At 38.7% G+C, this 21,828-nt stretch overlaps 2 protein-coding genes across 4 annotated transcripts; both read left to right on the top strand.

Annotated features, from left to right (window-relative positions):
* Nucleotides 1–14,144: 14,144 nt before the first annotated feature.
* LOC103928682 lies at nucleotides 14,145–17,761 on the top strand. Of its 3 annotated transcripts, XM_009337766.3 has the most exons (4): nucleotides 14,157–14,368; nucleotides 15,173–15,416; nucleotides 16,019–17,223; nucleotides 17,325–17,761. In XM_009337766.3, exon 3 carries the CDS (start codon nucleotides 16,029–16,031, stop codon nucleotides 17,202–17,204), a length of 1,176 nt encoding a protein of 391 aa, XP_009336041.2. In that variant the 5' UTR covers nucleotides 14,157–14,368; nucleotides 15,173–15,416; nucleotides 16,019–16,028; the 3' UTR covers nucleotides 17,205–17,223; nucleotides 17,325–17,761. The 3 variants fall into 3 exon arrangements, with proteins under 3 accessions (XP_048429735.1, XP_048429734.1, XP_009336041.2); XM_048573778.1 differs by having other exon boundaries at nucleotides 14,145–14,368; nucleotides 15,173–17,223; nucleotides 17,334–17,761; XM_048573777.1 differs by having other exon boundaries at nucleotides 14,155–14,368; nucleotides 15,173–17,223.
* Nucleotides 17,762–20,236: 2,475 nt separating this feature from the next.
* LOC125472543 lies at nucleotides 20,237–21,314 on the top strand. The gene is made up of 3 exons (XM_048574182.1): nucleotides 20,237–20,563; nucleotides 20,932–21,190; nucleotides 21,295–21,314. The coding sequence occupies exons 1-3, from the start codon at nucleotides 20,237–20,239 to the stop codon at nucleotides 21,312–21,314; spliced, it is 606 nt and encodes a 201-aa protein (XP_048430139.1).
* The last annotated feature ends 514 nt before the right edge of the window (nucleotides 21,315–21,828 follow it).

Here is a 21,828-nt window from a genome sequence, read left to right as displayed (position 1 = left end):
ATCTCATTGGCAATTGCGTTTGACTTTCTGGGGATATGGCTGATTGATATTTCAATGCCCTAATAGCTCAATAGTTGTGTAGATGCCAAATAATAACTTGTCATGGTGATGTGTCTGCATTTGTACTCTCCATTTAGTGGATTAATCACCAACTCTGAATCACCAAATACTTTAACTTCAGTTGCCCCTAGCTCTATCAAGATCTCCAGGCCAATTATCAGCATCTCCTACTCTGCCCAATTGTTGGTAGTCTCTTAATAGTCTAGGAGAAATGAATAACAATGATGAGCACCTTTGGGATCAATGATAACAATCCTGGCTGCAGTAGCAGTTTGAGTGTAAGAACCATCAAAATACAATCTCTAATGAGTGATCCAGAGACAAGTTATTCTTTTTATCTCTTGTTGGATCCATTCTTCTCTGCCCAAGAAGGCTTTGCTCGATAAGATCCACATACTGGCTACCTCCAGGGTTCTTGGGATGTTGATAATCTCATCCTGAGACTCTTGGTGTTCAGGCAAAAAGTCTACAATTGCTTGCCCGTGATCGCTCTCTGGGGTACATACTGAAAGCTGAACTCTGAAAGTGCTAGAATCCACTTTCCAATCCTCCAAATTAGCATTGGTTTTGATAACATATACTTGATTGCGTCAGTCTTGGCAATAATGTGGATGTGGCAAGGTAACATGTAATGCCTTAGCTTGCATGCAGTGAAGTATAGAGACAAGCATAACCTCTTCCACTGGTGTATATTTTGTCTCTACTTCAGTAAGGATTCTACTAAGGTAGTAGATTGCTTGTTCTTTTCCTGCCTTCATTGTTCTGAACCAACAAGCTTCCCATTGATTTCTCAAAGGCAGAAATATAAAGCTTTAAAGGCTTCCCTCTCTAAGGTGGCATGAGCACTGGTGGAGAGACCAAGTAAGCCTTTTGATAAGCTCATATCTATATATATTTTACATCCAATTCACTTGTCTTTCTTAGTTAGTTCCTTATATTTTTAAGCTATTTACTTTGTTTTTGTGTTTTGTAGGATTTGTCAAGCAAAGAAAAGAAAAATAGCACAAGTGAAATTTTAACTAACAAATTCGTCAAAACTGCCTGTGCAGGTCAGCTAACTTTGGAAGCAGGTTACGGACAGCTCAGAATGAATTAGAGAATGAGCCTTATATGCTTGGAAATCTACGGATGTCTATTTTCTGGAACATTTCGCGGATTGTTAATATCACTTTTCTAGAAGAAGTTATGGTCAGTTTTAACACTGAAAGGTTCCCAAGAGGCTAAGCAGTTTGTAACTGACAAGAAAGCATTGAAAGCAATAAATCCAATAAAACTAACAGCCAAAACTGATGTAGCCAAGAACAAGCCAGCTAACACATATTCAAATATCAGAGGAAATGGAGAATTAAGTAAGAGTAATGGGCATAAAGGCTGCCCAAAAAGTTACAATTGTTTTAGCATTTCCTCTCACTTATTGTCATCACTAAATGGCTGTTAGTGGGGTGAGTTATGGAGAAAAAACTGTGGCAGCAGAAAAGAAGAAAAGACCTACAGGTTGCAGCAGCAAAGGGGAAGAAAAGCTGAAAAAAAAAGATAGAAAAAAGGAAGAAAAGTAAGGAAAAAAAAGAAGGCTGCTGCGTTGGGAATGAAGGAAATGAAGGAGGAAATCTTGGCATTCTCTTCTTTCGGTTTTATCTTCTCAAACTCATGTCTTTCTTTTGGTTTAATTTGAGAATTATGTGTAACTAATTTTTAGTAGTTAGGGGCTGTTTTAAAGCCCCGAATATGATTGCAAGTTTGTTATGACATTTCGTTTGAATTACTTTTATGATTGGATGAAAATTGGTTCACTACTTGTCTTATTGATGAATTCTTTATGTGTTTTCTACGGATGCATACTTAGTAAGCATATCTAGGATTCTAATGCTATGAATATGTGTGTGCCTGCCCTTGCCAAATGAGGACCTACATATGCTCTTGAGTAGTACTTGTTAATTGCGATTAACATGTGAACCAATTTCTAGGATAAGTAAGACAACGCCAGTACTTACGATGTCTTGTGATGACTCAAACTCTTTTCGTTCTTAATGATTTCTACTTGTTAAATCTATGAACACACCATTCGAGATTGCATTTGAGGAATTAAGTTAAGTTGAAAACGACATTCTCTTAACATACTACATAAGAAAGAGTAATAGGTTGAGTTCTAACATTGAGCCAACTTGAGCATTTTCATCCAAAAATGAAAGGAATTTGAATGAAACATAACATGTTTGCATGATTATTTGGTGGTGGATAGCAATTCCCCTAACTCGTTTTTCTTAATTTGTGAACTACTTAAAAATCTGTTTCTGTTGTGTTTTTGTTCGATTTAATTTAAATAGAAAATCAACTCCAACAAAAATCCAAAAAAATTGTGTGAGTGTAGGTCTGTGTGTCTAGTGTCTTCATATAAAATTTCGTAGACTTTAGATAAGTGTAAGTCGGTCTAATAATTATTTTTCGATGACTGGTCAGTAGGGACAGCAACACAATTTTTGTGACATTTTAAGTAGTTAGATGAGACAATCTTTTGCGGGAAAGACCCTTATTTTCATATGCTACAATTGACAAATCTTAGTGTTAATAAGGAAAATCAATAGGACATTTGTGTGCTACTTTGTGGTGTGCCTTTAATCCTATCACCTTTACTCTGTCAAATGCCTCTTGGTGTGGTGGACTCTGCTCAAATTCTTCTTTGTCTTTTAATTTTAGCAAAAGAGTTATTGGCTGAATCTTACTCGCCAAGTTGGCAATGAATCTTCTTAAGAAGTTGATCTTTCCCAGCAGCCTTTGCAATTGTACTTTATTAGTGGAATAAGGTGATTCCATGATTGCCCGAGCTTTGTTTTTATCAACTTCTACACCTCTTTGATGAAGAAGGAATCCCAATAAGTTACCCTGACCTTACTCCAAAAGCACATTTCTTTGGATTCATTTTTAGCTTATGAATCCTCATTCTTGTTAAGGCTTGTCTGAGGTCTACCAAGCGCTGCTCTTCAATTTTAGACTTCACCAGGATATCATCAATGTATACTTCCATGCTATGGTCAATCAAGTCATGAAAAATGGCATTCATCACTCTTTGATAGGTTGCACCAGTCATTTTTGAGCCCGAAAGGCATCACTAAGTATTTGTATGCTCCAACATGACATGGGCACCTAAAAGTTGTTTTGTGTATATCTTCTTTAGCCATTTTTATCTAATTATAACCGGCATTCCCATCCATGAAAGATAAGACTTTGTGTTTGGCAACTGCATCTATGGATAAGTTAGTCATAGGCATGGGATATTCATCTTTAGGCGTGGCTCCATTGATGTTCATATAGTCAACACAACATTGGACCACCTTAGTTATAGCTTTTAATACAGGTACAATGTTGGCCAACCACTCGACATATTCGGCAAACCTAATAAATCCAGTTTTTACCAGCCTTTCAATTTCTTCCTTGACCTTTTCTTCAATCTCTTTTGACATCCTCCGTGGTGCTTGCTTCACAAGTTTATACCCCTCCTTAATAAGTTTTCTATGTTCTACTAAGGTTGAATCTAAACCTGGTATTTTAGTGTAATGCCAAGCAAAACAGTCTTTGAACTCATGCAGAAGGCTGATTACCTTTCCTCGATCCTCAGTTTCTAATAAGCCATTGATCTGGATAGGCCTTGGATCTTGCTTAGTTCCCAAATCAATGGTTTCTAAAGGGTCTTGTACCTCTGGTGATGGTTTCTCAGGTTCTGCGCACACAAATTCAACTAACTCTAGGCTCTCGGGCAAGTCTTTTGGCCCATCCAGGTCATATATACATTCAGCCATTCGTATGGCTGCTTCCAATTATCTCCCAATAATCCTCTCTTCACCTATGTCCTGGCCACTTGAGACTTCTTCCTCTTATTCCTTTTCCAAGCCTTCCCTTTCTTGCTTTTTCTCTCTTCCATACACTAACAATCTTTTGATTAAAGACCTGACTGCAATCACTTGGTCATTCCTTCTTTGTTCTGACATTACTGGTGTCGGGGAGTTGAGACAACATGGAGTCTATCCCATTCTTCCCTGGTAAGGAACAATCATTACTCCAAAATCTTTTAGGTCGTCACCTTAGTTGAACGGCCGTTCTTATCAGCTCCTAAGCACTGGAGAATACCAATACTAGGATTATAAAGGTTGGCTTCTACCACATTGGCAGTAAGGAGGAATGGTCGTGACTCGGCCTCTACAATCTCCCAAAATCCTGGTCCCAAGGTTCATTCTTCATGGTAAACTGCTACTTCTTGATGCAGGGTGGAAGGCATAGAGAGAACTTTGATGAATCCAATCTCGGCCCAGTAAAGCTCCATATGTGGAAGTACTATCCACAACGAAGAAAGCTAACATGATTTGCTTGGAACCCAAGTTAAGCTCCAAGGGTAATATCCCATAAGTTTTAGTGATGGCTCTAGAAAATCTGGAAACTGTTAAGTCCATGGGGATGAGATTCTTCTCACTTCTACATACCTCTTCATCTGCTTGAAAGGCAACACATTGACCGTGGCTTCCCCATCAATCAAAACCTTTTGAAGGGCACTTCCTTCAGATAAGCAATTACATAAATTGGCTTAAGATGGTTGGCTAGGGTCAAACTCGAGTGACTGAAGACCATTCTATCGGTGTAAACTCTCTCAAGCTCCATCCTTGTAGGCTCAGGAAAACTTACTTCTCTTCTAGTTTTCAGGGAAATCTTCTCTATACTTCTTAACACTTGCACCATGGTGGCTTGCAAGTCTTCGTTGGTTACCATTCCCCCCGACTTCTCATATGAGGTCGGGCTTCTCAGGACAGCGGGTCCTTGTAAGGAGGGAACATTCTCCAGGTAATCTGTCATGCTTGATTTTGGTAGACACTGAAGTGGCCCGTATTCTGTATTCCACCTGAAGGTTTTTTCCTTCCTTCCTTCTTCTTGGCATACAAGACTAAATATGTCACATCGAGCGTGCCAAAACTATGTTTGGGCGAAGATTTCTCAAGAGATAGCTTCTCGGCTCTTAGCATAGCTCCCTAAGGGATTAGCACTTTGGAGGTGTAGTCGGGCTTTTGCTTGCTGATGTGCTGTGTAACATCTCACATCGCCCAGAGGAGTGATCCTTATATGTATATTCTCATCCCTACCTAGCACGAGGACTTTTGGGAGCTCACTGGCTTCGGGTTCCGTAAGAACTCCGAAGTTAAGCGAGAAGGGGGCTAGAGCAATCTCATAATGGGTAACCCACTGGGAAGTTGCTCGTGAGTTCCCAAAAACAAAACTGTAAGGGAATGGTAAGCCCAAAGCGGACAATATCGTGATACGGTGGTGGAGCGGGCCTGGGAAGTGATCCGCCCCCAGGCCGAGATGTGACAATTTGGTATCAAAGCTTAACCCTGGCCATGGTGTGCCGATGAGGACGTCGGGCCCCTAAGGGGGGTGGATTGTAACATCCCACATCGCCCAAGGGAGTGATCCTTATATGTATATTCTCATCCCTACCTAGCACGACGCCTTTTGGGAGCTCACTGGCTTCGGGTTCCGTAGAAACTCCGAAGTTAAGCAAGAATGGGGCTAAAGCAATCTGAAGATGGGTGACCCACTGGGAAGTTGCTCGTGAGTTCCCAAAAACAAAACCGTGAGGGAATGGTAAGCCCAAAGCGGATAATATAGTGCTACGGTGGTGGAGCGGGCCCGGGAAGTGATCCGCCCCCGGGCGGGGATGTGACAATTTGGTATCAGAGCTTAACCCTGGCTATGGTGTGCCGACGAGGACGTCGGGCCCCTAAGGGGGGTGGATTGTAACATCCCACATCGCCCAGGGAAGTGATCCTTATATGTATATTCCCATCCCTACCTAGCACGAGGCCTTTTAGGAGCTCACTGGCTTCGGGTTCCGTAGGAACTCCGAAGTTAAGCGATAAGGGGGCTAGAGCAATCCTATGGTAGGTGACCCACTGGGAAGTTGCTCGTGAGTTCCCAAAAACAAAACCGTGAGGGAATGGTAAGCCCAAAGCGGACAATATCGTGCTACGATGACGGAACAGGCACGGGAAGTGATCCGCCCCCGGGCCGGGATGTGACAATTTGGTATCAGAGCTTAACCCTGGCTATGGTGTGCCAATAAGGACGTCGGGCCCCTAAGGGGGGTGGATTGTAACATCCCACATCGGCCAGGGAAGTGATCCTTATATGTATATTCCCATCCTTACCTAGCACGAGGCCTTTTGGGAGCTTACTGGCTTCAGGTTCCGTAGGAACTCCGAAGTTAAGCGAGAAGGGGGCTAGAGCAATCCCATGATGGATGACCCACTGGGAAGTTGCTCGTGAGTTCCCAACAACAAAACCGTGAGGGAATGGTAAGCCCAAAGCGGACAATATCATGCTACGGTGGTGAAGCGGGCCAGGGAAGTGATCCACCCCCGGGCCGAGATGTGACATGCTACAAGAAGAGAACTGAGTTAGTTTTGAAAGGTGCCTTTATGAGGCCTTAGGTGCAGGCCTTGAGGCTCACAATCAAACTAACCAAGTGCTAAGCGTGCCACTGCTATCTCAGTATAGCATATGTAGAACAAGATTGTGTTTATTCGATTACTTACGCCCCAAGTTACTCGGACTTCTTGTTATCAAAGGATTGTCGTGGATGAGTTAAGTCCACATTAAGTTCTTTTTCTTGCCTTGTGACCAAGGACTTTCAGTTCATAGCCTTGTATATTTTGACTGAGAGGAGTCCAGGTCCCTTAAGTCATTTGTTTGGTTCTTGATTGGTTTTAAATGAAAGCATATCCATTAAGCTGACCAAATCCAGATGTAAATGAGACTCTTAAAGTAGGAAAACAAATGGATATGACTTGAATACATGCTGGAGAATACATTAAGTGGTAGATCTATTATCTTAGAAAACACACAAAGAACTTTAAGCAAGATTTCACCTTGTCGGGCAAGGTTAAACTTCTTGCAATCACTTTTCTTTGAGTTTACAGAGGTTTCTATGCTAAAAAAAAAAATGGATGGTAAACTAGTTTACACAAGAAAATCGATACTACGCCACTAGGGTTGATAGCAGAGCTCTAAACTAGACAAATGATAGCTTTTGTGAGGGATATCCTGAAAATGTTTGAGATTTAGGTTAATTACAGCTTTTGGATGCAAATCTGACTTGAGAGCAAAGTTTGTATGTTTGTTTGTTTGATTGGTTGAGTGTCCTTGTCTCTAGGGCCTCTTCCTCCTTTTATAGGCAGATTAGCCCGACTGCAATGCACTTTGCTCTTGCCCGAAAGCACTTGGAAGGTAGTGAGTCATCAACTTTTTACTTGTATTGCCACTGAAAAGTGCTTTCTGGCTGATTGTGAGTTAGTCCCCATCACTTAACATTCAAATCATAGGCACATAGCCTATGCATTAATGGGAATGCGCCAATTTGTCTTTGGACTTGATGCTTGGGCCTCGAGCAAGTCTCCCTTTAATTGGTCTCTCTGGGCTTCCACACATTGCAACCCAATGTTCAAATATTAACCCAAATAGAATGGCTTGATCTTGACATCTTCTGGAGGTGTTGGCTAGTGTAGGATTAGAGGCTACTCTGGCGGCGGCTAAGATAATAGGCTGCTAGGTTTTTTGCTTTGTGTTTTGCTATGTTGGGCTCCAAACCTTGTGTTGGGTTGAGCTTTCTTTGCTATGTGGAAGGTCCATTATTATGCTTTGTGCTTCACTTGTATTCGGACCTCCTTTTATATAAATTTGTTGTGCTGGTAATAAATTTCACTTTTGACCAAAAAAAAAAAATTGATTTAAATATTTTCAGAGCTCAAAACAAATTAAAAGTCGAAGCGTAAAATTAGACTGAAAGTTGAGTATATTACTATTGCCCAACCTGACACTTCTTGCGCATTTCCTTTAAGGGTAAAATGTGATTTAACCCCTGAACTATTTAAAATCAGCCAATTAACCTCTTGTCATTAGATTTCATTCATCATGCCATCAAATTCAATGGCAAATTAGTCATTTCATCATCATTTCTTACCTGTTAATGATAACCAACAATACAATTATGACATATGGACAGAAAATAATGTGTAAAACATATATAGCATAAAAAGAAAACATAAAAAAAAATGTGTAAAATAATGTAAAACATTATTTTGTGTCCATATGTCACAATTTTATTGTCAGTTATAGTTAACAAGTAAGAATTAATAATGAAAAGACTAATTTGCCTTCAATTTAACGAAATAGTGGATGGAATCTACCTACAAGGGATTAATTGCCTAATTTTAAATAGTTCAAGTGGTTAATTTACCAAAAAAATAGTTCAGATGATCAATTTCAACTAGGGGTAATAGTTTAAGGGGTCAAATAGCAGTTTACCCTTCCTTTAATTACTTTTTATATTAAAATAAGGACTCGTTTGAAAGTTTTTTTAAAATGACTGAAAGCATTTTTGGATAAAATATTTTTAAAACTAATTCTTATTAAAAATTCAAGTAAATCCTGAAAAATCACTTAAAATGTTTTTGGAAGCCGAAATCAATTTCAATATAAAGCTAGTCATTTGAAAAACACTTCTAAATGAACTCTTAAATGATTCCATATCTCAACATATAATAATATTAAACCTACATATTGGGTGAACAAACAAATAATAGTGTACAAAATGTGAAAAATGATGGTTGAGAAACATGAATCATATGACTCTTACAATTTTATAAAGGGGGTGAGTTAGGGATGTTTTGGTTTTTATGCTTTCTAAACGATTAGTATTTGGTAATTAAATAAAGAAAACAACATAATTGTTGTTTAATTTTATCTAAGAGGAAATTTGTTTTTCTTCATCCAAATATGTGATTGATATATTTGTCATTCTTTGGAAATTTGGCCAAAGATTTAAAAGGTGACTGGTTACATGTGACTAGTGAAATCACTACATTTGTGCTTTAGTATTTTCGTACTTAAACCAAAATATGTCTCACGTTAATTATGTTAAACAAAATTTACTAGAATTAGACAATGTCCCAAAGAAATAAACAAACCTAGTTGAAGATGACGGAAATATCATAAACAACTCCCAAATAACAAAGTTATTTATAACTTATTGGAATTGTATAGCCAACTTAGTTAGAACTTATAGAAGGTGTGAGACATGGTAAAAGCATTAAGGTTTGTCTGTGCATGTGCCAATATCTCAAACAAGCAAATCATGATGTCACAAGTGTAGGGTGCATACTGTTTAGCAGTTTATGTTTTGACTATTCTCACATTTTATAGATATGAGTAATCGTTTAAAAAATGAATTTTCAAAATGTCTGTATGCTTCAAATTATAAGTATATGGTAATCTAGGTTCCATTGTTTTTGGTCAATTTTCACCATTTAAGTTGCTGGCATGGACTAAATTACACAATTCATTCTTATGAATGAATACGTAAGCATATGTTTATTGCTTGTTTGAGTGCTAGCAATGAGATTCTCCAATATCAGCTAATAATAGTTAGGATTTTCAAAAGAAGATATCATTCTTTTGATGAGAAATAAAAAGGAATATAAAAAAATTGAATGGCTAAAGGTGAAGCAACTATTTTCTAAGAAACAGAATGAAAAACAACAAGAGTTGGAGTCTCAATGATATTCTACAATCAAGACAATTGGCTGAATCTTGAAACCATTTCATAAAAGTTCATTAATATCTTATTTTTATAAAGCAAATTGACTTCGATTCTTGAATAATCCACAACACTTCTGCTTCTACTGTAACAAAGGATACAAGTTGATGCTCACGATTTTGATAGCCATACTAGTGATTTCCCAATGGTATGTGCTTATGCATTACTCACCCGTCCACCTCTTCAAACACCTCTGACTTGCATGTGTTAAGCATTGCCGCTAAAGCTCATCCTGAGCCAGGATCAAATTTCATTAATGCATAGAAGACTATAATCACGAGAATTAAACGTGTGATCAACAACACTAGGTGTGAAATCCCGTTTCCGGATTTCACTGTTATAATCTACGTATTTGTATTATTGAGATTTTATATTATTTTTCGAGAATTTATATTAATTTATTTGAAATTAGATTTCAATTAAACTAGTTACGAAGAGTGAAGTTTGGAAAATTATTATTTACTCGTTGACCTTTCAAGGTCACAAGTAACGTTTTCAAATAGGTCTCCAAGCCACGAGCGCATAGGCGAAAGCTGTTTGCGAGTCCGGATTATAACAGTATGGTTATGAACATCTGAAGTGGTGTTTCTAAACTATAGACTTTAATTTTCTTTAAAACTCCCACTAGGTGGGATGGGGAACCAATGTAAGGCTTGGTTTTTGGCCCAATCACTTAAGGAAGAAAGGAAGGACCAAGAGAAGGAAAAAAAAAAAAAAAGGGATATTTTCCCCTCCATTCTCGTGGACCCATTTACCCGCGCCAACCGGGAGTGGTTTTCGGCCACTTCCACCATTTTTTCAAGTAAAATTCAACTATCCATCACCTACAACCTCTTCCACCATCTCCCATCTTCCATTTCCACCCCAAGGTGAGGTTTTTAGGTCCAAAACAGTGTAAAAACCGTGCGGGTGACCCATAGAGCTTTGATGGCGATTCCGCTGATCCGGTGAGTTTCATCACCCATCACCACCCTTAGTCAACTCCCCTTGGACCCAGGAACAAGACCCAACAGGTTGTAGAGGCGTTGGGACATCGAGGAAGTCAATTTGAAGAACACCCACCTTAGGGTTCTGGCGGTTTATGGCCAGTTTAGGGGTGTTTTCCTGCCAAATTGGCATTGGCCGCAGGTATAAAGTTTACTCTACTTGTTGAGATCTTCATTCTTGTGAAATTTGAGAATTTTTGGAAAAAGTCGAATTTTCCTATATATAACATTCGATTTATGAAATATTGTTGGTTGAGTATATTTTCGATAAGGTCCGCCACCTGAATATTCTAACAGTTGACGATCTTACCATTGAATTGACACCAAATTTTAGTATGCTATTGTAGATATGGTTTACGGACCTTAGGGAATTACTATGAAAATCTAGTAGGCCTATATTGGTTTGATACCGACTTGAATATATGAAATATGATTATTATCTTAATTTCTTATATTAGTATCATTTGTGAATATGAATTAGTCTTATAATTATGATTTCTATTGAAATGTGAATTTTATATATTTAGCCATAGACTTATGCTGATTAACTATGATTTGGCTTGTGTACTAATGATGTTTGTAATATATATGAGTTTAATTATCTTTTTAATAATGTGAATGATAATTATGATGAATGTTATGACAATTATGGGATCTAAATATTGTTTGATAATTATTTGGTTATGTTTGTCAACTGAATACCTATTTGAACTTGGCATTACTACCTAGCAATAAATGGAGATGGAAGTCAAGAGATGAGTTAGGTACTTTATTAGATTTTTAGTAGAAATAGTAATTAAGGGAATTCCTTGTGTTGTGCTCCATCTGACTTGATGCTGGTTGATATGTGGAATCGATGGCATGTATGCGTATAATTATGTTTAATGTGTGATGATGAGATTGCACCACGTAGTTGTGGTACATGGATGGTCCTGCTTGGTATATCCGCGATGGGGGGACCATATGTATTTAGGGGTGATCATGCTTGGTATATCCGCGATGGGTGATCACTGCTTGCACAATGAGTTTATGCCTATGGTCTTGCTTAGTATATTCGCGATGGGGAACCATACGCATTCTAGAGGTGATGATGACTAGTTGTACATGGTACATTTTTAGGCGATCATATATGGTTTGGTTCCGTTGAGTGGTCCGGAACCCAAGGTTGTTGGATTTCGTAGAGTGGTCTGAAATCCCATTATTTGAAAAGTAGCTTGACCTAACTGTGTCACTCTAGCCTTAGTTATATATATATATATATATATATATATATATATTTTTTTTTGTGTCAATGGTTTCGAGAATCTTGTGAATTGAGTTAGAAAAGATGTTGGACGTCGGGTGACTCCTTCAGGATTTTCTACGATTCAATTATGATTTCATAAGGTATGAATTTAGAAGATATGAGAATGATTGTTATTACTTTGATCAAATTAATTAATTAATGTGGCTAGAGAATGGTTTTCTGTTTCGTCGGTTCTTAAATATAATGTATGTTGTGAATTATGATATCATGATGAGACATAATGATTTATATGTTGGATGAAAGAGAAATCATGATTTCATGAGGGTTTGTTATGTAGCCTAAGCCCAGGAATTTCATGCTGTCAGGTTATAATAAATGTTTGAGGAATGCTATGCTTTTCTGCTTGAACTCAATGAGATAAACGTCTGATTTTGTGAATAGTGAACTCTGAATGGCTTGATCCCTATTGAGGGTACGTAGGCAGTTTAATGAGGAGGTTGGATGCAACCATAAGGTAAATGAAAATTTTCTTTGCAATTTGATTCTTGAATTGTGATTTGCCATATCCTGGAGACGGGGTATGTGAGATATACGAGTATTTGGTGACGTTATGTGTCAATCCTGGACGTATGTCGGGCGTATGTCAATCTGGACATATCCTGGAGTCGGGGTGACACTAGGGATGGGCACGGGCTGGGCCAGGCCCAAATTTGAAAGGACCGGACTGAACCAGCTTTAAAATGGAAGGGGCCTGGTATTGAAATTTCTGAAGTTGGAACCGGCCATAACCCGGCCTGTTTGAAACTGGTCGTTCGGGCCAGGTACACGGGTCCAATAGAAGGGAACGACGTCATTCAAGTTTGTCTTCCTCCAACGCGAAACCCAGATGCCCAACGACATCAAGAAGTCCAATCATAAAACTATCATGACTGAAAGGCACTGAAAACTTGATGCTCTTAAGCTTTGATGATCTTCACCACTTTAACGTGTAAGCTTACATACTTTGTGAACCAAAGTCTCAGTCAATTCAGTGATTGCATCAATAAATAAAACAAAAGGTTAATCAAATGTATTAGTTTTGTGCAGAAAACTGAATAATTTCCAATCATTCGTTAACAGAATAAGAAATCCCACGGAAACAAAAACCCTAGTCAAATTGAAAACTCTTAACTCTGAAGAAACCCAAACCCACCGCCACTAAACATGGGTTGGACCTTGGAAGGTTCTAGGTTATTTAAGCTTAGCCTGAACGATCATTTCGCTGATGAAATGGGAGGCCTCGCTTCTGGATCTTCGCGTCTAACGCCACGTGCTTACTTTCTCTTCGAACTTCTTGCAGACCTCCGCTGCCGCGCCGTTCAGCATCATCACGTCTCCTTCAAACGACTTCTGCGACGCTCGTAACAAAGCTTTGTACTCATTCAGTACTTCTGCACTCGCCATCTCAATCTCTCAGCTCCGCCCCTCTCAATCCCCTCTCTCTTTCTATAGAGTAACCCTCTCAGTCCCCTATCTCTCTCTGATCTGGACCCATGCACCATCTTCGTCCATCTAAGTGAGATTTCGATAAAATCGAAGGAGAGACTGAGCATATTACAGTAAAAAATAGAGGGATCTGAGGAAGTTTGGTGATGTTCGAATTGGGGGTGAGAGAGAAATGAGAGACGTCAAGAAGTTTGCTGGACTTGTAGAAAGTGAGAAAGAAATGAGAGACACATGAACTCGAAGAAAGGGTGGGTTCCGGTTTGGAATCAAAGAAAGGAGAACACTCTGAAAGCCTGGGAAGGTTTCATTTTGTATAATTATTGTAGAAACAAGGCCAATTTCATTATATTAGCATTATAGGAATGGGCCTATCCATTCAGGGGTTTCTATTCCCTCAGTAGTGCCTTCTATTGCATTATAAAAACAGGCTAGTCCGAGGTCCCGTGGGTCTGAAGATTTGGACCCATCCCATCCCGTATATATCACTGTCCCACTCCGCCCCGCCCTGTTTATTCTCAACAAAAAAAAATGGACCCGCCTGAAACCGTAATTATCCGTTCCGACCCACAGGTCCTCTACTCGTTTGCCCACCCACCCCTAAACGAGACTATGGATGCAAAAACGTTTCGTCTATTGGATGCAGGATCAAAACGCGAGATCAAATGGGCCTGCCAGTAGGCCCCACATCCACCTGATTACCGCCACGTGTCATCAACAGAAAGGGCAGGTAGTCTCGACCGCTCCATCCATGATGGCGGTTGCAAGAGCCGCTGGTTTGTGGTTACCCTCCATTTTCCCAAACGCATTATAAAATCCCTAATCTCATCTACCGCGTTTCCTCACAAAATTTCCCAAATTTCCGAAATTTCGATCGAAAATCTCAGCGACTTCTTCACGCAATCTGTCTATCTCTCAACCGCCACCAAATTCAAGGAAGAAATCAAATAATTGCTCTTTGTAAATCTTCGATTTCTTTGCGTGTCTTCAATTTTGGAATTCCAGTAATTTAATTTGTGTTGATCTTGTCATTTTTGTGGGTTTGATCTAGTTTGATCTTTACGAATCTGGTTTTTAATGGATTTTTGTGATTTTTTAGACCTGAATTTAATACCTTTTTGTTTGGTTTTCTGATCCCATGATGATTTGGAATCTGAAGTGTGCTAGATTTAGGATTAGGGTTTGGAAGCGATTTTGGGTTTATACGTGGGGTTTAGATACTGATTTTTTGATCGCGTAAAGATCGGATTTTTGTAATGATTTAATGACCATATTGATCCCTACCCGTTATAATGCTCAATTTATGTTTAATTTTGCTTATTTCCTCCTATTTTTGGTAATTAAGAGGATTATGGTTGCTTAAACTTTGAATTTTCACTCATTTTGTTCATGTGAAACGGGGCGGGTGGATATAAGAACTTTTAGAATCTCTAAACAGAAGGGGTGAACGCTTTTAGAATCTAAGAATAGCTATAGAATTGGTGCAAAATACTTAGCTGGTGATGTGGCATGATCCGATTGTATGTGTTGTAATCATGATCTGAAGTAAATGGGGTGCATGATATAGTGTTTTCGGTTTTTGTTAATGATCATACGATGGTGGTTAAGGTTTAAAATTTCGGTTCAAATTTCATCTGGTCTGGATACATTTATACATGATGATGTTTCTATTAATATTGCTTCTATATATTGCTGAAAAATTGCCTTGATTGAACTAAGATGTTGTGTACATGCCATTGCTTATGTCTTGTCATATAACTGCAGGTCTCAGCCGCATTTGTGACCTTGTGGCCTAAGACGTAGTCGTTATAACAAATCAAGAATTCAATTCCGTCACTCTGTACTGTTGTCCATTCGCTGCATTGTTTATCTCACGTTTGGAGCATTTGTAAGAGTGGTTGCATTGTGATTTCTGTTAGAGTCAAGTAAAGATTTGGTATTTTTCAGTTGGTAAAGCAGTAGAGATCAGAAGCCCGAGTAGGGAATTTATTTAGAACTTTGCCTTCTGGTAAGTGTATGTAGTTCAATGGTTCCTTATATATCTGATATATTTCAAATCATATGTGTTTTATATTAGGGATGTTTGTCTGGATGGATAATTATTCTGATTGCACATAATGTTAATTTCTTGGGAACAAAGGAATTACAGGTCCTGGCAGTAATAATTTGATAAACCCTCATAGTAGATGACTATTTTTCTTTTGTATTAGACTGACTACATTCTTTTAGAAACTCCAAACCTGATTGAACTTTTTTCTGTACGTTGTCATTGACCTAGATTTTGCGTAGGTTCTTATCTCCTGCTAGTCAAATTGAATTTGACAGTTGTTCAAAATTTTGTTAGTACTCCCGATTTGAAGACATATTGTTATGTGAATTGGATGGTGAAGGGATAATGTGAAACATTGTACAGAAATATATACCAGAAAACATTTGTACCCTGTGCAATCCACTTTGATGCTTCTATTGTTTATTTTGTGATAAGAGAATAAATTGCTTTTGTTTACAACATGACCGTAGTGTATTCCTGCTTATATAATTGATGAACTTTGATTATGCATGATGGTACTTTTGTCATAATAACTTCAACTTGCTTAGTAAATCAAACAGTGTATGCAAGATGGCTGGTGTGAAACGAAGATTAGATACTGATTCAGATATTTGTGCTCTTAACAAAGAACTGGATGCCGTTTCATGCCCCATCTGCATGGACCATCCACATAATGCCGTTCTCCTGCTTTGTAGCTCGCATGATAAAGGTTGCAGATCTTATATATGTGATACAAGTTACAGGCATTCAAATTGCCTGGACCGTTTTAAAAAGTTGAGGGAAAATACTAGGAACAGTCGAACTCTACCCAGTCCTTTACCTATAAACCGTTATGGTCCTAGTATTACTTCTGATCTGAACATCCCTCTGAGAATAGACTCAAATGAAGCTAATGAAAGTCACAACCTGATTGAAAGCAATTCTGTATTATCTGTTAATTTACCTGGACCGCCACAACAACATGTTATTCAAGATTTAAATAGGCCTTTTGAAGCACAACAAGAAGGTGTTATGGAAATGGTTGATTCTGAGTCATTTCAGGAAAGGGCTGAACATGATGATTTGGATGGGGAAATTTCACCGGAGTCCCAATTGAGCTTGAAATGCCCTATGTGCCGTGGAGCCATTCTTGGATGGGAGGTTGTAGAAGATGCCAGAAAATATCTTAACCTGAAGAAGCGAAGTTGTTCTCGGGAATCATGCTCATTTTCTGGAAACTACCAGGAGTTGCGCCGGCATGCCAGGAGAGTTCACCCAACCACTAGACCCTCTGACATTGATCCGTCTAGAGAACGAGCCTGGCGACACCTTGAGCACCAGAGAGAATTTGGTGATGTTGCAAGTGCTATTCATTCAGCCATGCCAGGTGCTGTTGTGGTTGGGGACTATGTTATTGAAAATGGAGATAGGCTACCGGGTGGAGGGGAAAGTGCTGCAGGTGAAGCTAATGGGCCTTGGTGGACTACTCTGTTTTTGTTTCAGATGATTGGCTCAGCTGACCGTGCTGGGGAACCAAGGGCTCGATCGAGGGCTTGGACAAGACATCGGCGGTCAGCAGGTGCTTTAAATGAACGCCGGTTTCTTTGGGGTGAGAATTTGTTAGGTCTTCAGGATGATGACGATGATGACGATGATGAGGACGATGATGATGACAATATGCCTATGATTAATCACAGAGATTTGTCTCCAATCCCCAGAAGGCGTCGGCGTTTAACACGCTTGAGGTCTGATGAGGATCGACCATGAGAAGTGTCCTTTTAATCTGGTAAAAATTTACAGTTCCTTGACCAAAAATTGATATATACTGGATTTTTATATCAATTTGCCTTTGGTTGACTCCATTGGTGTCTTTGACAATTGTTCCAGTAACTGCAGAAAATCCCAGTCAGATGAGACTGCCTACTCCAAGAACTGCATCAGCTTGTTGGAACTTAGAAGAGTGTTGAAAAAGATCAAGCTGATCGTTGTGGGGCAATGGCGGTGCTAATTTGAAGGGGATTCTCTTAAGCCCGTGTTCTCTTTACCTGTGGGAGGAATGAGCCTGTGGTTCACGTCTAGCAGCCCTAATCCTCTATTTCAAGTAGGCAGAGGTTGCCAACAGAAGTTGAGCCACAACTCTTTCACTTTCTGGCCGACACGAGCCAAATGCTATTCCGTACTTGTATGATATGGTTATGAAGTCGATATCAGTTCTACTCTATGCTTGTTTATAAATAACATTAGACTTTGTTTGTATTAAAATGTAAATAGTTTATGCATCAATCAAATTTCAGGTTGAATAAAAGATTGAAATTTTCAAGCAAGCCGAGTGTGTGTGTTGGCAGAAGTTTGAAACTTGCCCAACTTCATGGTTATTCGTTTCGACTTTGTATTGTATGGAAAATGTTAAGCTTTTAATTCTCATTCAAAGATTGGCCGACGGGGAACGTAATCACCCGAGAGCGCGGCTAATTCTACGAAATGTCGTCCAAGACGAAGAATGACCCCCGTCAAAACCATCACAGGCGAAGGCTTCTCGTGTTCGTGTTGCTGAGCACATTGTGACAGCTTGTGAGAGAGCGTGGATGGTATTACAACCAAGAGAAGCAAGCAGAATTTGACATGAATGATAAAACAGTGACAGGATTAGTGAGAGCAACTTATTCCTTCCCAACAGTGAGCATTTCTGGGGAACCAAATATTAAGATATAAAAGAGCATGAGCCACGTCACTCTTCCTTGGCCTTCATCAAGAATGTGGTGTACAATGGAGTTCCCACAACCTCAGCCCTTGATTTTATTTGCTTCAATGGTGGAGATTGCTGTGAGTTGCAGATGCAGTTGCTGCCACAAGTTCAGGGGAGCTAACATATTCCATGAAACCCCAATGAAAATGAAAGGGCAGAGAAGGCTCAGACACAGACAAAAGCTCCACAAACAAGACCTCTAGGCCTATAACCGGTTCTATATTCTGCTCTCCTCATCTTTCACATTACGTAACTATTCACGTGATGTGAGAAATAGAGATAGAGAAATATACAACTGATTACACAGAAGAATCCCCAAGTTTAGTTTCTAGCCCCACGTGAAACACAAGAAGTTCTTGCAAGCACCAAGTATAACTGACGCAACCCTAAAATATCTCCTTCCCACATGCTCAACTCAAGCAACATGTAAATTCAATATTAACTTAGTTTTACGCATACGAACATAGTATGTGTGCGTATATGAATATAGATAACAGTAGTAGCCTTATTAATTATACAGCTCTAATCAGTTAGTAAGTTAGCACGATGCTATTCATTCATTTTCATTGACTTCCACTATGTAATTCTAGCATCCGAACTTTATTTCACAAAGACATTCGTCAAAATCGACAACCGTGACTTTTTGTTACCTCGAAATGTAGATGTATGTGTACGTGTGGAAATGGATAAAGAGCTGCCTGGAAATGCAGCCATGCCCAACTGGCCAAAATATTGTAAATGTTATGGAGTCTGGAAGACGGTGATGACCCTTTCTTCCTTAATTTGTAACATTTTTTTTAATATGCATTTCTAATGTGCCCCTTCTTTCTTTTGTTGATCTAATTTTAATCTTCAATATTAATGTGAATATGTACTCCGTTTTTGTGTCCTCTTGTTTGCAAGTCAAGTTGCAAGGTCCTGTATTCTAGCTCACAAATTATCTAATTAACCTTGCAATAATTCCCATGCCAACGAGCTTAATTTTTATCCCCACTTAAACTCAGTTTACTAGGGTAAATTAATATTTACAGAGGTAAATCTTGGACAAGTAAACTAATAGGTTTTTTAGCCAAAACAATTTCTAAGATTGGCATAACTACTCATTTTAATCCCTAACATTAAAAATCAATAGAAATGATTCTTAGTTTGTCCACCGTCAATCATTTTGGTCATTCCGTGAAAAACTTCCATTAAGTTGAGGATATTTTTTACCAATCATTCCCCTACTTGTTTTTCCATTTAATGGAGATTTTTCCGGAAATACCAAAATGATTGGCCGTAGACGAACTTGTGGACCACTTCTATTAATTTTTAATGTGAAAGACCAAGGTAAAGAGTTATGTCATTCTCAAAAACAATTTTAGCTAAAATGCTATGCAGACAAGGGGACCAATAAGAGTGATGAATCATGCAGGTAAAAAAAAAGCGTGTAAATATTTGTATATAGTAGCATTTTTGGATCAAAACTGATCTCTCTTGTAAACAAAGCAGCTTCTTCAATGGCTATTTAGAGCTAAAGTTGGACAAGAAAGGGAGGAGATTTCTAGTTCTACCAACAAGAAAGCAACAACTAATGGTAAGATATCAAACTCGATTTACTTAATCAGGGCAGTTTCGTTGATAATTGTCAATTTTAATAAGAAACTATTTAAGATAATAGTCGATTGCAATAACAGCTGGGTTCATGTTTTATTTTCCCTTCAAAATTATGTTTTAAGTGTTTTTTGGCTGTGAAACCGAGTTTTGACCATTAACATTAGGACATAGATTTTACTAACCTATTTATTAATTTATGAACTTTCCATCCTGATTTTCAGATCAAGAAGTTAAACCAAATTACGTAATCGTCTTTAGGCGCGGCAGCGTTGGTGTTTATCGAAAATCAAAAGGAGTTGAAGAAAGCAAATTGGGTAGCAAGAAGTTCAAGCCATTTACATTTCTACGTCAAAAAGATGTGGCAACGGCTTGCTTTTATAGCACTCTTCAGCTGAAGTGACCTAGTAGCGTAAACAGAAGGCAGGCAAGGCAGCATTGGATTCAATCTATGAAGATCATGAAGAAAGAAGATATTGCAAGAGGTCTGGGAATTAGTAGCACCAAGGCGGATTCGGCGAATGTAGGCAACAAGGTTTTACCGGTGACTGATTCAACGTTATCAACATCAACGAGCACAAATGCACAATGTGGCACGTCAGAGAAGAAAGAAACGCTTAAAGGGGACAGAACCAAAACCCTGTCAAGAATGAAGGAGCTTCTGAGATGGGCTGCTGCTTCAAAATCAGACAAGGGTGGAAAATACTTTCCTCGAAAGGTACGATTTTACTTTTTTGTTTGGTTAAACTTCATTGATAACCATTTTGTTTTTAGTTTTCGTTTTTTGTTTTTCTGATATTTTTTATTGGGTGGACGTGGACTAGACATATTGATACATATTCTGAGAGAAGCAGGTCCACAACGGTACTAGTTCTGCAGCCATACGTTGTTCTTGCGACCTTCTCTAGCCATTAATGTTCAAACTTACTACCACACATTGCAACTAGAGAATCTAGTAAAACTGTTACTGTGAATGTTTGTTACCTCCAGGTGGAAATCAAAGTTACATACTTTAACTGGTCCTAAATTATGCAGATATAGCATTACTTAACTCTATGTTTCTCATAACGTGCTCGTGGAGTCTTAAAAGTAACATCCACCCATCTATGATTGGTATCATTTATGGTTGAGACTTGAGTTATGTTGTCCATCCAGGTTATGCAATTTCAAAACCGGGCAACTCTGAAAGCGGTACCATATGATGATCAACTACGCAACGATTCACCGAAGATCAGGTTCAGATGGGATTTGGAGAGCTGCTCCACCTCATCCTCTGCCTATACAGCACTTTCAACAGCATCTTCACTCAAGAATGATCAGATCATAAGCCTTCCATCTTTGAATTCGACAAAATTTCAACACCTGGATGACTTGGAGCCCAGGAAAGGGAACTGGATCACCTCAAACTCAGAATGTATAGTTTCTGCTTAATCATTTCTTTTTTGTTAATTACTTGAATTTTAAATTTAAATTGCTAGTACTCTATATATTCAACTAATTATGTTTTTGCTTGAACAGTTGTGGTGCTAGAGCTATGAAAATCAAATCGAAGAATCATATTCATCCGCAACCGAATCGATCAACTGCTTAGTGATTGTATCATAATTAATGATTATATTTTGTGAGAGATTAAGATTGAAACGACAAATCAATGCAAGGAAAAGGACCAACTGCTTAGTCTTCCATGTAAATACTAATTCAGCATATACAAGTGGACCTCGAATATCATTTTTTTTCTATCATGCCCCAAAGTCTTTGTCACGTGTGTAGATATCAAATTTCGGTGAAAGCGAGATTTTAAAGGAATTAACTTGGCTGCTGAAAATTTCAGCATCATTCCTACTTACAACCAATCCTGTGTGGACACGTGTCCAACTTTTGATTTTAAAATCAAAAGTTGGATACGTGTCCACACAGGATTGGGTGTAAGTAGGAGTGGCTGCTGAAATTTCAGCAGCCAAGTCTTGTTCGATTTTAAATTGCACAATTGTGTGGCTCAATTATGTTGGTCTTGCAAACTCTTCCCCACATGAGATTGAGGAAGCTTATTTC

This window comes from the organism of the source record quoted next, unplaced genomic scaffold, assembly GCF_019419815.1.
Source record: "Pyrus x bretschneideri cultivar Hongxiangsu unplaced genomic scaffold, Pyrus_bretschneideri_v1 Contig7, whole genome shotgun sequence".
Taxonomy (NCBI): Eukaryota; Viridiplantae; Streptophyta; class Magnoliopsida; order Rosales; family Rosaceae; genus Pyrus; species Pyrus x bretschneideri.
The sequence above is the reverse complement of the archived record's forward strand: the minus strand, read 5'-3'. Positions and strand labels throughout refer to the sequence as shown.

Bases quoted from the DNA above. Each gene is read 5' to 3' on its own strand.
- LOC125472543 (XM_048574182.1), top strand. From the start codon at position 20,237: ATGAAGAAAGAAGATATTGCAAGAGGTCTGGGAATTAGTAGCACCAAG. The intron at 20,564-20,931 runs TTTTTCTGATAT...TTGTCCATCCAG, and splicing joins TTTTTAGTTTTCGTTTTTTG to GTTATGCAATTTCAAAACCG. The intron at 21,191-21,294 runs GTATAGTTTCTG...TTGCTTGAACAG, and splicing joins GATCACCTCAAACTCAGAAT to TTGTGGTGCTAGAGCTATGA.
- LOC103928682 (XM_048573778.1), top strand. From the start codon at position 16,029: ATGGCTGGTGTGAAACGAAGATTAGATACTGATTCAGATATTTGTGCT.